Source organism: Erythranthe guttata, chromosome 13 (assembly GCF_056151865.1).
Source record: "Erythranthe guttata isolate IM_541 chromosome 13, IM_541, whole genome shotgun sequence".
In the NCBI taxonomy this organism is placed as follows: domain Eukaryota; kingdom Viridiplantae; phylum Streptophyta; class Magnoliopsida; order Lamiales; family Phrymaceae; genus Erythranthe; species Erythranthe guttata.
The window spans coordinates 6,871,020-6,886,401 of NC_142545.1; the positions used below are offsets into that span (position 1 = coordinate 6,871,020).

The window sequence follows — 15,382 nt, forward strand, 5'->3', positions numbered from 1 at the left end:
AAAATAGCTTTCTAATGAGGCCAGAACCAGTTGATTTGGATTCCAGATGAGAAAGTTATGCTCAACTTCGTGGACAGTACCGAAGATGTTGAGGGTTCCTCTCTTCTAATTTGATTTTATTTTCCTAATTGCAACTCTATTCTTACTCTTTGATCATTTTTGTTTCATGGAGACCTCATTATCAATTTGTACCTATAGAATACTAAATCCACCAATTAAAACAGAAATATAAATTAATCCATAAAAAAATCCACGTAAACGTAAACGTTGAGTGTTATTTCTGCACTCCACTGTATCTTTTGAATCTAGTGTTCTTGCTGTTATTTGGTTATGCGTACTATAGTCCTAGTGTTGTATTTCGTGTTTTTAAGAACGTTGTTGCGAATGCAATTTTGCGCATGTTTTTTTACATGTACTTTTGTGCATTTCCATTTGAGCGAGTGTGTTTGTGCATGTTTGTTGATTTGTATTAATGTCCTAGGATTGTAGCTTGTGTTTTCATGAACCTTTTGACGAATGAACTTTTGCGTGAGTACTTTTGTGCATGATTTTGTACTTTTACTTATGTGCGTATCTTTTGTATCTTTTGGAATCCAATTTTGACCATGTTCGAGTCCGAATTTGGAAATTTGACATTAGACAGGAATTGTAGCCAGCTGAAACAACTTTCTAATGCCGCCCGAACCAGTTGATTTGGAGTCCGGATGAGAAATTTATGATCGACTTCGTGGACACTGCCGAAGATGTTGAGGGATCCTCTCTTCTAATTTGATTTTATTTTCCTAATCGCAACTCTTTTCTTACTCTTTGATCATTTTTGCTTCATGAACACCTCATTATAAATTTGTACCTATAGAATACTAAATCCACCAATTAAGACAGAAATACGAATTAATCCATAAAAAAATCCACGTAAACGTAAACGTTGAGTGTTATTTCTACACTCCACTGTATCTTTTGAATCTAGTGTTCTTGCTGTTGTTTGGTTATGCGTTCTATAGTCCTAGTGTTGTATTTCGTGTTTTTAAGAACGTTGTTGCGAATGCAATTTTGCGCATGTTTTTTTACATGTGCTTTTGTGCATGTCCATTTGAGCGAGTGTGTTTGTGCATGTTTGTTGATTTGTATTAATGTCCTAGGATTGTAGATTGTGTTTTCATGAACCTTTTGGCGAATGCACTTTTGCGTGAGTACTTTTGTGCATGATTTTGTACTTTTACTTATGTTCGTATCTTTTGTTTCTTTTGGAATCCAATTTTGACCATGTTCGAGTCCGAATTTGGAAATTTGACACTAGACACGAATTGTAGTCAGCTAAAACAGCTTTCTAATGCCGCCGGAACCAGTTGATTTGGAGTCCGGATGAGAAAGTTATGCTCGACTTCGTGGACACTACCGAAGATGTTGAGGGATCCTCTCTTCTAATTTGATTTTATTTTCCTAATTGCAACTCTTTTCTTACTTTTTGATCATTTTTGCTTCATGGACACCTCATTATCAATTTGTACCTATAGAATACTAAATCCACCAATTAAGACAGACATATGAATTAATCCATAAAAAAATCAACGTACACGTAAACGTTGAGTGTTATTTCTACACTCCACTTTATCTTTTGTATCTAGTGTTCTTGCTGTTATTTGGTTATGCGTATTAAAGTCCTATTGTTGTATTTCGTGTTTTTAAGAACGTTGTTGCGAATGCACTTTTGGGCATGTTTTTTTACATGTACGTTTGTGCATGTCCATTTGAGCGAGTGTGTTTGTGCATGTTTGTTGATTTGTATTATTGTCCTAGGATTGTAGTTTGTGTTTTCATGAATCTTTTCGCAAATGCACATTTGCGTGAGTACTTTAGTGCATGATTTTTTTACTGTTACTTATGTGCGTATCTTTTGTAGCGAGTGTTTTTGTGCACGTTTCTTGATGCGCATTCGTGTCCTCGAACTGTAGCGGATATTTTCACGATCGCTTTTGGAATCCAATTTTGACCATGTTCGAGTCCGAATTAGGAAATTTCACATTAGACAGGAGTTGTAGCCAGCTGAAATAGCTTTCTAATGCCGCCTGAACCGGTTGATTTGGAGTCCGGATGAGAAATTTATGCTCGACTTCGTGGACACTACCGAAGATATTGAGGGATCCTCTCTTCTAATTTGATTTTATTTTCCTAATTGCAACTTTGTTCTTACTCTTTGATCATTTTTGCTTCATGGACACCTCATTATCAATTTGTACCTATAGAATACTAAATCCACCAATTAAAACAGAAATATAAATTAATCCATAAAAAAATCAACGTAAACGTAAACGTTGAGTGTTATTTCTACACTCCACTGTATCTTTTGAATCTAGTGTTCTTGCTGTTGTTTGGTTATGCGTTCTATAGTCCTAGTGTTGTATTTCGTGTTTTTAAGAACGTTGTTGCGAATGCAATTTTGCGCATGTTTTTTTACATCTACTTTTGTGCATGTCCATTTGACCGAGTGTGTTTGTGCATGTTTGTTGATTTGTATTAATGTCCTAGGATTGTAGCTTGTGTTTTCATGAACCTTTTTGCGAATGCACTTTTGCGTGAGTACTTTTGTGCATGATTTTTTACTTTTACTTATGTGCGTATCTTTTGTAGCGAGTGTTTTTGTGCACGTTTCTTGATGCGCATTTGTGTCCTCGAACTGTAGCGGGTATTTTCATGATCGCTTTTGGAATCCAATTTTGGCCGTGTTCGAGTCCGAATTTGGAAATTTGACATTAGACAGGAATTGTAGCCAGCTGAAATCGCTTTCTAATGCGGCCAGAACCAGTTGATTTGGAGTCCAGATGAGAAAGTTATGCTCGACTTCGTGGACAGTACCGAAGATGTTGAGGGATCCTCTCTTCTAATTTGATTTTATTTTCCTAATTGCAACTCTGTTCTTACTCTTTGATCATTTTTGTTTCATGGACACCTCATTGTCAATTTGTACCTATAGAATACTAAATCCACCAATTAAAACAGAAATATAAATTAATCCATAAAAAAATCCACGTAAACGTAAACGTTGAGTGTTATTTCTACACTACACTGTATCTTTTGTATCTAGTGTTTTTGTTGTTGTTTGGTTATGTGTATTAAAGTCCTATTGTTGTATTTCGTGTTCTTAAGAACGTTTTTGCGAATGCAATTTTGCGCATGTTTTTTTACATGTCCATTTGAGCGAGTGTGTTTGTGCATGTTTGTTGATTTGTATTAATGTCTTAGGATTGTAGCTTGTGTTTTCATGAACCTTTTTGCGAATGCACTTTTGCGTGAGTACTTTTGTGCATGATTTTGTACTTTTACTTATGTGCATATCTTTTGTATCTTTTGGAATCCAATTTTGACCATGTTCGAGTCCGAATTTGGAAATTTGACATTAGACAGGAATTGTAGCCAGCTGAAACAACTTTCTAATGCCGCCGGAACCAGTTGATTTGGAGTCCAGATGAGAAAGTTATGCTCGACTTCGTGGACACTACCGAAGATGTTGAGGGATCTTCTCTTCTAATTTGATTTTATTTTCCTAATTGCAACTCTTTTCTTACTCTTTGATCATTTTTGCTTCATGGACACCTCATTATCAATTTGTACCTATAGAATACTAAATCCACCAATTAAGACAGAAATATGTATTAATCCATAAAAAAATCCACGTAAACGTAAACGTTGAGTGTTATTTCTACACTCCACTGTATCTTTTGAATCTAGTGTTCTTGCTGTTGTTTGGTTATGCGTACTATAGTCCTAGTGTTGTATTTCGTGTTTTTAAGAACGTTGTTGCGAATGCAATTTTGCGCATGTTTTTTTACATGTACTTTTGTAAATGTCCATTTGAGCGAGTGTGTTTGTGCATGTTGGTTGATTTGTATTAATGTCCTAGGATTGTAGCTTGTGTTTTCATGAACCTTTTTGCGAATGCACTTTTGCGTGAGTACTTTTGTGCATGATTTTGTACTTTTACTTATGTGCGTATCTTTTGTATCTTTTGGAATCCAATTTGGACCATGTTCGAGTCCGAATTTGGAAATTTGACATTAGACAGGAATTGTAGCCAGCTGAAACAACTTTCTAATGCCGTCGGAACCAGTTGATTTGGAGTCCGGATGAGAAAGTTAGGTTCGACTTCGTGGACACTACCGAAGATGTTGAGGGATCCTCTCTTCTAATTTGATTTTATTTTCCTAATTGCAACTCTTTTCTTACACTTTGATCATTTTTGCTTCATGGACACCTCATTATCAATTTGTACCTATAGAATACTAAATCCACCAATTAAGACAGAAATATGAATTAATCCATAAAAAAATCCACGTAAACGTAAACGTTGAGTGTTATTTCTACACTCCACTGTATCTTTTGAATCTAGTGTTCTTGCTGTTGTTTGGTTATGCGTACTATAGTCCTAGTGTTGTATTTCGTGTTTTTAAGAACGTTGTTGCGAATGCAATTTTGCGCATGTTTTTTTAAATGTACTTTTGTGCATGTCCATTTGAGCGAGTGTGTTTGTGCATGTTTGTTGATTTGTATTAATGTCCTAGGATTGTAGCTTGTGTTTTCATGAATTCATGAACCTTTATGCGAATGCACTTTTGCGTGAGTACTTTTGTGCATGATTTTGTACTTTTACTTATGTGCGTATCTTTTGTATCTTTTGGAATCCAATTTTGACCATGTTCGAGTCCGAATTTGGAAATTTGACACTAGACAGGAATTGTAGCCAACTGAAACAGCTTTCTAATGCAGCCGGAACCAGTTGATTTGGAGTTCGGATGAGAAAGTTAGGCTCGACTTCGTGGACACTACCGAAGATGTTGAGGGATCCTCTCTTCTAATTTGATTTTATTTTCCTAATTGCAACTCTTTTCTTACACTTTGATCATTTTTGCTTCATGGACACCTAATTATCAATTTGTACCTATAGAATACTAAATCCACCAATTAAGACAGAAATATGAATTAATCCATAAAAAAATCCACGTAAACGTAAACATTGAGTGTTATTTCTACACTCCACTGTATCTTTTGAATCTAGTGTTCTTGCTGTTGTTTGGTTATGCGTACTATAGTCCTAGTGTTGTATTTCGTGTTTTTAAGAACGTTGTTGCGAATGCAATTTTGCGCATGTTTTATTACATGTACTTTTGTGCATGTCCATTTGAGCGAGTGTGTTTGTGCATGTTTGTTGATTTGTATTAATGTCCTAGGATTGTAGCTTGTGTTTTCATGTACCTTTTTGCGAATGCACTTTTGCGTGAGTACTTTTGTGCATGATTTTGTACTTTCACTTATGTGCGTATCTTTTGTATCTATTGGAATCCAATTTTGACCATGTTCGAGTCCGAATTTGGAAATTTGACACTAGACAGGGATTGTAGCCAGCTGAAACAGCTTTCTAATGCCGCCGGAACCAGTTGATTTGGAGTCCGGATGAGAAAGTTATGCTCGACTTCGTGGACACTACCGAAGATGTTGAGGGATCCTCTCTTCTAATTTGATTTTATTTTCCTAATTGCAACTCTTTTCTTACTCTTTGATCATTTTTGCTTCATGGACACCTCATTATAAATTTGTACCTATGGAATACTAAATCCACCAATTAAGACAGACATATGAATTAATCCATAAAAAAATCCACGTACACGTAAACGTTGAGTGTTATTTCTACACTCCACTGTATCTTTTGTATCTAGAGTTCTTGTTGTTGTTTGGTTATGCGTATTAAAGTCCTATTGTTGTATTTCGTGTTTTTAAGAACGTTGTTGCGAATGCACTTTTGGGCATGTTTTTTTACATGTACGTTTGTGCATGTCCATTTGAGCGAGTGTGTTTGTGCATGTTTGTTGATTTGTATTATTGTTCTAGGATTGTAGTTTGTGTTTTCATGAATCTTTTCGCAAATGCACATTTGCGTGAGTACTTTAGTGCATGATTTTTTTACTTTTACTTATGTGCGTATCTTTTGTAGCGAGTGTTTTTGTGCACTTTTCTTGATGCGCATTCGTGTCCTCGAACTGTAGCGGATATTTTCACGATCGCTTTTGAAATCCAATTTTGACCATGTTCGAGTCCGAATTAGGAAATTTGACATTAGATAGGAGTTGTAGCCACCTGAAATAGCTTTCTAATGCCGCCGGAACCAGTTGATTTGGAGTTCGGATGAGAAAGTTATGCTCGACTTCGTGGACACTACTGAAGATGTTGAGGGATCCTCTCTTCTAATTTGATTTTATTTTCCTAATTGCAACTCTTTTCTTACTCTTTGATCATTTTTGCTTCATGGACACCTCATTATCAATTTGTACCTATAGAATACTAAATCCACCAATTAAAACAGAAATATAAATTAATCCATAAAAAAATCCACGTAAACGTAAACGTTGAGTGTTATTTCTACACTCCACTGTATCTTTTGAATCTAGTGTTCTTGCTGTTGTTTGGTTATGCGTACTATAGTCCTAGTGTTGTATTTCGTGTTTTTAAGAACGTTGTTGCGAATGCAATTTTGCGCATATTTTTTTACATGAACTTTTTTGCATGTCCATTTGAGCGAGTGTGTTTGTGCATGTTTGTTGATTTGTATTAATGTCCTAGAATTGTAGCTTGTGTTTTCATGAACCTTTTTGCGAATGCACTTTTGCGTGAGTACTTTTGTGCATGATTTTGTACTTTTACTTATATGCGTATCTTTTGTTTCTTTTGGAATCAAATTTTGACCATGTTCGAGTCCGAATTTGGAAATTTGACATTAGACAGGAATTGTAGCCAGCTGAAACAACTTTCTAATGCCGCCGGAACCAGTTGATTTGGAGTCCGGATGAGTAAGTTATGCTCGACTTCGTGGACACTACCGAAAATGTTGAGGGATCCTCTCTTCTAATTTGATTTTATTTTCCTAATTGCAACTCTTTTCTTACTCTTTGATCATTTTTGCTTCATGGACACCTCATTATCAATTTGTAGCTATAGAATACTAAATCCACCAATTAAGACAGAAATATGAATTAATCCATAAAAAAATCCACGTAAACGTAAACGTTGAGTGTTATTTCTACACTCCACTGTATCTTTTGAATCTAGTGTTGTAACAGCCCGCATTTTCATACGCATTTATATATGATTATATTGAACATATGGTAACTACGAATATACGTGCATTTCATGAATCGAGTAGCAATTTATACGTTATCTATGTGTTTATGTGATTTAGATACATTATAGTATTTTTAGAAGTAGACATTATTATTAATTGAGTAGTCGATTCTAATTATGTGATGTAATGAATTATGCGCTTATAGTTAATTCATCTAATATATGATTAGCAATTATCTGATTAAGTGCTTCATAAGTGTCTATGTGAATTATAATGTTTATTAGATGTTATAATGTGGTTGCTTGTTCAAATGTTTATAATAATTATGATTATATGATTAAAGGAATTATGTCTATGAATTTTTATGATGTGCTTTAATTGATAATTAATCTATTAGGATAATATGAGATTTAATAAGTTGTGACATGATAACTAATTTCTATTTGGCCTCATATTGAATTTATGTGAATTATATGGGTAAATGCTAATAATTAATAGTTATGTGACCGTATGTTTTGTGTGTGTGAATTATTCCCTAAATGTATTAATTAGAAAGGACTCCCCTCTTCTCTTCTATATTGCTAAGAAGCCCCCAAGGTATGTTCTCCCAAATTGCATGTGTAATCCGAAAGATTTTTGGGGCAAATCTGCAATTTTTGAGAAATTAATTTTGAATGGTTTTCCAAATCTGTTTTTCAGCACTTAGTAAAGGACAATTTCAGTTCCTAAGAAGTTTTGTAAGAAAAAGGATTTTTGGGAATTTCTAAGGGTCATGCATGTATAGATCTAGAGAGTCTAGGGTGAAATATGTAATTTCCGAAAAATCTGCATAAAATAACTTCTAACTGGATTTTTCTGCATTAAACTTCAGATGGATTAAGGGTTGATTTTCATGAAAATTTGAATTAGGAACTTTTAGCTTAATTGCATGTGTGAGTTTTGAAACTTTTGGGGTCAAAACTGTAATTTCCAGAGATTTAGGGGCATTGTGCTGAATACCCGAAATCTTCTAAGCTAATCTGTTTTCTTGATCCTAATTTTGCTAGTAAAGAATTTTGGGATCTAGTAGCTTATGGAAAATATAGGAAATTAAATGAATCTCTACTAGTCTTGTTGGGAATATTGGTTATATGTGGGTAAATATTCATGAATGCATAATTTGATGTGTGATGATGGTTAATTTCTTGTGTGTTATGTGGTTGTTTGTCACTTGATTGATATTTGTGATGTCTTGTGGTGTTTCGAATTACTTGTGGGTTGTTGTGGAATATTGGTATCTTTATGTACCCAAATGGAATTCCAAATACTTCAACCATGCCACTTTTGATATTAAGTAAAATAAATTGGGGAGATTAATGAAATACTTAGAAAGGATGATTTTCGAAAGTTTGAAGGTTAAATTCTTACTATATGAATCATGTGTGCGCATTTTAGAGTATAGTTTACATCTAACATTTTTGGTAGAATCTATGTGGATATATGCGATGCCATGTATTAAAGTTGATGATATGTATCTTGTGTGAAACTTATGTGCATATAAGGACTAGATAAGATCAGTGTTGCATATCGGACAACGCATTCATATCATGCAGCCCAGCGGCGTTCAAAACATTCAAAAAAAAGGTAAGAGAAATTTTTAAAATATTTCAAAATTTAGATTTGTTTTTATGAAAATTAGAATTTTCAACTCGACTCGGTTACTATTTTCCCTAAAAGCTATCATAGTCGTGCTAAAACTCTTACCGGAATTTTTACAAGAAGCATGTTTTCCTATTTATTTACAAAATATTTTGGAATCAAGGCGAACTTTTGAAAAGGTAGGAAGACGTTTTCCTAATTATTGTTAACCCCCTATTCAAGAAAAACTATTTTGTAACTTGGCCTCATCGTCTTTTACGGGGAACTTTTCAAATTTTGAGGACAAAATTTATTTAAGGGGGGAAGATTGTAACAGCCCGAATTTTCATACGCATTTATATATGATTATATTGAACATATGGTAACTACGAATATACGTGCATTTCATGAATCGAGTAGCAATTTATACGTTATCTATGTGTTTATGTGATTTAGATACATTATAGTATTTTTAGAAGTAGACATTATTATTAATTGAGTAGTCGATTCTAATTATGTGATGTAATGAATTATGCGCTTATAGTTAATTCATCTAATATATGATTAGCAATTATCTGATTAAGTGCTTCATAAGTGTCTATGTGAATTATAATGTTTATTAGATGTTATAATGTGGTTGCTTGTTCAAATGTTTATAATAATTATGATTATATGATTAAAGGAATTATGTCCATGAATTTTAATGATGTGCTTTAATTGATAATTAATCTATTAGGATAATATGAGATTTAATAAGTTGTGACATGATAACTAATTTCTATTTGGCCTCATATTGAATTTATGTGAATTATATGGGTAAATGCTAATAATTAATAGTTATGTGACCGTATGTTTTGTGTGTGTGAATTATTCCCTAAATGTATTAATTAGAAAGGACTCCCCTCTTCTCTTCTATATTGCTAAGAAGCCCCCAAGGTATGTTCTCCCAAATTGCTAATAGAACCCTAATGTCTTTTATATTACAAATAAGGGCCTCATCTCCCCTATAAATAAACCCCTCCTCTTCACATTTTCTTCACACAAAAACATCAGCCAAAAGGCCCTCTCCTCTCCCTCTCCTCTCCCTCTCCATCGAGCAAAAACAGCCCCAAGAAGAATTCTCTTCTTGCACTTCAAGAAGCTCCCATCAAGCCCATTTCTCTCTCCTTCCTCTCTTCAATTCCTCTCCAAGAGAAACTCCCTCTTCTTCAATTCTGCTAAAAATCTTCAAGAAACAGCCCCTTAACATCCATCAAACTCAGCCCCAAAGCCATCCAAGAACATCCAAGCCAAACCCGCCGAAAATCCACCGAGCCTTTGGTTTTCTTACTCCTCCATCTTCGATTTCTTGCTCTTGGGTAAGGACCTTGGTCTTTACTGAAATAATAACCTAATTAAAATAACTTATATGTGTTTTAATGAATTTTATGTTTGAGGTTTTAATTTTGAGCTTTAGAAGATAAAGTTCTTGATGAACACTACTTGAATTTCAGTTTCGTAGCTTCTGATTGTATTGCATGTCTCATCGGGTAATTCCTAAGATAAAATTATGAAATTTTATGGTAGTCTAGATCTTTCGGTTAGCTTCATGTGGATATAAATTATGAATAAATTGGATTAGTATTGAGTGAGTTATGAATCGTTTTCTGAATCTGCACAGTTTCGGAGTTATCCACGAATTATGTGTTAAATAGCTTTTTATACTACTCTTATTGAAATGATTTCACCCGAATATGATTATATACGTATGAAACTAATATTGTACGAAATTTGGTAATTTTTGGATTAAGTGATGAATTATTTGGTATTTTTAAAGTTAGTGGATCTGTTCTGAATTTCTGCTTATGTTACTGCACTAAATTGATTATATCTCTTACATAGATAAGTTGCTTCATAAACTGTTTTAACTCTATAAACTAGACTCAAATATGAACATGTTTTCCAAATTTCATCAGGTTTGGATCTACGGTTTAGGAGATATGAATTTATGAAGTTATAGTGCCTAAACTGCCAGATCTGTTTTGATTAAAGATATAGATATAGATCACTAATGAATTTTCAGGTTTTCAGTCTTGGAGTTTACTGCATGTTTCACAGATGCCCTGTTTTCTTAAAATCACGAAATTTCATGGGTAACTAGATCTTTCTGTTTTCTTCAATTTGATATATTTTAATCATCAATCGGATTTCAGATGATTAAGATATGAATTATTTACTAAACCTGCACAGTTTTTGAGTCAACTGGGGATTTGTTTTTAAAATCGATGTTTTCCTAGTTTGATTTCCTTGATTCCGCTTGGAATATATTTATAACCTATAAAACCAGCTTTCTGAAACGTTTTACAGTGTTTGAACAAAAGGGTGATTTATGGGGTATTTTTAAAGTGGTTGGTTCTGTTTCTGAAAGTGTGACCACACTACTGCACTCTTTTACTCATTTCTCTTAGTCTACTAGTTATTTTGAAAAACTGTTTTAAATGAGTCTTTCAGACTCATACAGGAGTATGGTGTCAAAGTTTCAGAGTTTTTGAAGTTATGGTCTAAGAGAAATGTATTTTTGAAGTTAAAGTGTCAAAACTGTCCGATTTTCCTATGAGTAAACTACTTGAATCAAAAGGTCCTTTGTGAGCATGGTTTAAACTCTTGAGGCACAACTTAACATAATAATTGAAAATAGATGAAGTGTTCCATGGGTAATGAGCTACATCTAATAAATATTCTTATACTACTCTATGATTATAACAATAGGTTGTTCTTCGAAATCACTATGTGCTAGTACTTATAATGAATTTGATTTCCGATGATTCTTTGAATTTCATTATCGGTATTTGAATTATGTGTTTACTCTTATGAGGTATAAGTATGTATATGTATAAGTATGTATATGTATAAGTATATTTATATGTATATCGATAGTTTAGACCTATGATGTTATAGGCATACTCCCTTCGGGTTGAGGAAACTTATAACCCATAGTTATAAAGTAGAGTATATACGTATATGTATATAAATACGTATAAGTGCCTATGTGTATATACGTGTAAAAGTATATGTGTCTTTATTACTAATGTTTGATCACTATGTGCTTACTATAGTCTCGGAAATTACTTCCGAATTATGTGATTTAATTCCTTCGAATTACGTGAATGATATAATTGGAATTAGTATCGTGTTGCTATTAAGATCTTTGACTTTCGTGCATTCATCGAGTCATTAATTGGTATTGCATGGTCTACTATAGAAAAGTCAAAATTGTAACGTTGCTACGGTTGAATAGACACGGGATACGGGGGGCCGGTATCCCAACAACAGTTACTATAGAACAACAGGGTGGTTAGCTCCCACCGAATGACCGGGCTCAGCATATAAACGTCTATTGCCGAGGCTTACGTTAGGGATCCCAACATGTGCATACTTGCATACGAAATATTTTGAAAAAAAAAAAAAAAATGATTTTAAAAAGAAGTTTAAAAAGGGGTTTTCGTTCAAAAAAAAGGGGAATTTCGTGGAAAGGGATATTTTGTACAAGACAAGTTTCAAAATGAACTAAGAAATGATTTCTAAAGGAAAACGAATCCCCACATGATTTTCTAAGTGAATTTCAAATGGCTTTCAAAGCAAAACCAAATTTTTATTATGTGCTCATATATGGAGTTATATGTTTAATTATTGGCGATGTGATATTATGTCGTGATTAACGTCGATGAAATAATATAGCATAATATAAGAGTAAAAAGCAGTTTACCCCCTAAATTAAAGCCCGTTTTGCACTTTGCCCCCCAAACAAAAAAAATTTGCACGTTTTTACCTGAACTCGTTAATTCGTTGCACGATGCCACCTGAACTCAATTTTCCGGCAATTTTGACCGAAAAGTTAAAACATGTGACTTGCACGTGACATTTGCAGGGGTATATTCGTCCATTCACTTACATGCTATATATTAAATATAAATTAATCTTTAAAAAACAAAAAAAAAAAAAGGGAAAAACAAAACAAAATTACCAAAACCACAATCAGACGTCACATTCGAGGATATGACCTCAAGCTTCAAAGTCTCACCGGAATCTCGCCTGCGACAAGCAACGAAAGACGCTGGTGGAATCGCCGGCCTCAACGTCCTCCGTATCATCAACGAACCCACCGCCGCCGCCATTGCCTACGGCCTGGACAAGAAAAGCTCCGGATCCGGCGAGGAGAACATCCTCGTCTTCGATTTAGGCGGCGGCACTTTCGACGTTTCATTACTCACCATAGAAGAAGGCATGAAGGCATATAATTCGAAGTGAAAGCCACCGCCGGCGACACTCACCTCGGCGGCGAAGACTTTGACAACCGCCTGGTCAACCACTTCGTCTCCGAATTCCGGCGAAAGAACAAAAGGGACATAAGCGGGAACGCCAGAGCTCTAAGGAGACTCAGAACCGCCTGCGAAAGAGAGAAAAGAACCCTCTCCTCCACCACGCAAACGACAGTCGAAGTCGATTCGTTATTCGAAGGGATCGATTTCTACGCCACCATTACTAGAGCGAGATTCGAAGAACTATGTATGGACATGTTCGTGAGGTGTATGGAGCCCGTCGAAAAGTGCTTACGGGATAAGAAAATCCATAAATCTACGGTGCACGAGGTGGTTCTCGTCGGCGGCTCCACCCGAATCCCGAAAGTCCAGCAGCTGCTGCAAGACTGCTTCAATGGTGGTGCCATGGTGGTCTACGGGATGAGTGGATGACAACTCATTTTTGTTCTTTTTCCTTTTTATTTATTTATTATTATTATTACTATTATTTTGTTTTAAATATTAAAATATATAATGTAAGGGAAATGACCAATTTGCCCCTGCAAATCTCATGTGCAATACACGTGTAGTCATATTTCCGTCAAAATTGCCGGAATATTCCTTTTAGGTGGCATCGTGCAATGAATTAAGGAGTTCAGGTAAAAACGTGCAAATTTTTTTTGTTTGGGGGGCAAAGTGCAAAACGGGCTTTAATTTAGGGGGTAAACTGCTTTTTACTCCATAATATAATTATGACGTAAAAGCCTTAGACAAAAAATAACATAGACAGGGACTTTAGGACTCCCATAGGTCGTGAGTGAAACGATGAGAGAGGCGTGAGTTCGTCAGACTAAGCCTAATGTCCTTACTGAGCCAGTGTTTGGGCTCATGCTTTTATGCAAATTATCTTTTCAGGTTCTCCAAGCTATGTAGGAGGCCGGCGGAGAGGAGTTCGAGGAATCACGAGCTTTGGTGCCTAGATCATTTTACTCGTATTTTCTACGCAACGTTTTATCAAAAAACTAATCACATAGTATAATTTTATTTTGTACTCTGATTGGAACCCGGTCTATTAAACGGGGGTATCTTAAATAAAGTTTATTTCCTTCCGCTGTCTTACGAGTGTTTCCTAAACCCCGATAATGTTTTATGTGGATTATTCCGCCACATCGAGATTATTTTCAAAATCCCGTTCATGTTATGGTACACTCTCTATGAAAAATCTTATTTTCCGATTGTGGGTTAGATTTGAAGTAAAAGGAAATGGTTCTAAAATTGTAAAGTGGTTTTTCTCAAAGTTCAAATTTGTTCCAAAAGATTTTAATAAAGTTCGTGTTTTCTAAAATTTCTTTTAAATCATTGAGGGTGCTACAAGTGTTCTTGCTGTTGTTTGGTTATGCGTACTATAGTCCTAGTGTTGTATTTCGTGTTTTTAAGAACGTTGTTGCGAATGCAATTTTGCGCATGTTTTTTTACATGTACTTTTTTGCATGTCCATTTGAGCGAGTGTGTTTGTGCATGTTTGTTGATTTGTATTAATGTCCTAGGATTGTAGCTTGTGTTTTCATGAACCTTTTTGCGAATGCACTTTTGCGTGAGTACTTTTGTGCATGATTTTGTACTTTTACTTATATGCGTATCTTTTGTTTCTTTTGGAATCAAATTTTGACCATGTTCGAGTCCGAATTTGGAAATTTGACATTAGACAGGAATTGTAGCCAGCTGAAACAACTTTCTAATGCCGCCGGAACCAGTTGATTTGGAGTCCGGATGAGTAAGTTATGCTCGACTTCGTGGACACTACCGAAAATGTTGAGGGATCCTCTCTTCTAATTTGATTTTATTTTCCTAATTGCAACTCTTTTCTTACTCTTTGATCATTTTTGCTTCATGGACACCTCATTATCAATTTGTAGCTATAGAATACTAAATCCACCAATTAAGACAGAAATATGAATTAATCCATAAAAAAATCCACGTAAACGTAAACGTTGAGTGTTATTTCTACACTCCACTGTATCTTTTGAATCTAGTGTTTTTGCTGTTGTTTGGTTATGCGTACTATAGTCCTAGTGTTGTATTTCGTGTTTTTAAGAACGTTGTTGCGAATGCAATTTTGCGCATGTTTTTTTACATGTACTTTTTTGCATGTCCATTTGAGCGAGTGTGTTTGTGCATGTTTGTTGATTTGTATTAATGTCCTAGGATTGTAGCTTGTGTTTTCATGAACCTTTTTGCGAATGCACTTTTGCGTGAGTACTTTTGTGCATGATTTTGTACTTTTACTTATATGCGTATCTTTTGTTTCTTTTGGAATCAAATTTTGACCATGTTCGAGTCCGAATTTGGAAATTTGACATTAGACAGGAATTGTAGCCAG

At 34.8% G+C, this 15,382-nt stretch overlaps 1 protein-coding gene and 1 long non-coding RNA gene across 2 annotated transcripts; both read left to right on the plus strand.

Annotated features, from left to right (window-relative positions):
* The first annotated feature begins 9,832 nt into the window (after window positions 1-9,832).
* LOC105964391 (uncharacterized) lies at window positions 9,833-14,121 on the plus strand. Its single transcript, XR_016029279.1, has 2 exons — window positions 9,833-10,083; window positions 13,918-14,121. It is a non-coding gene; the product is annotated as an uncharacterized LOC105964391 (long non-coding RNA).
* Window positions 12,694-13,625, plus strand: LOC105951987 (heat shock 70 kDa protein). Its single transcript, XM_088812237.1, is given in 2 exon segments — window positions 12,694-12,991; window positions 12,994-13,625. Coding segments are annotated over 2 exon segments (693 nt in total). The 5' UTR covers window positions 12,694-12,760; the 3' UTR covers window positions 13,456-13,625.
* Window positions 14,122-15,382: the final 1,261 nt, after the last annotated feature.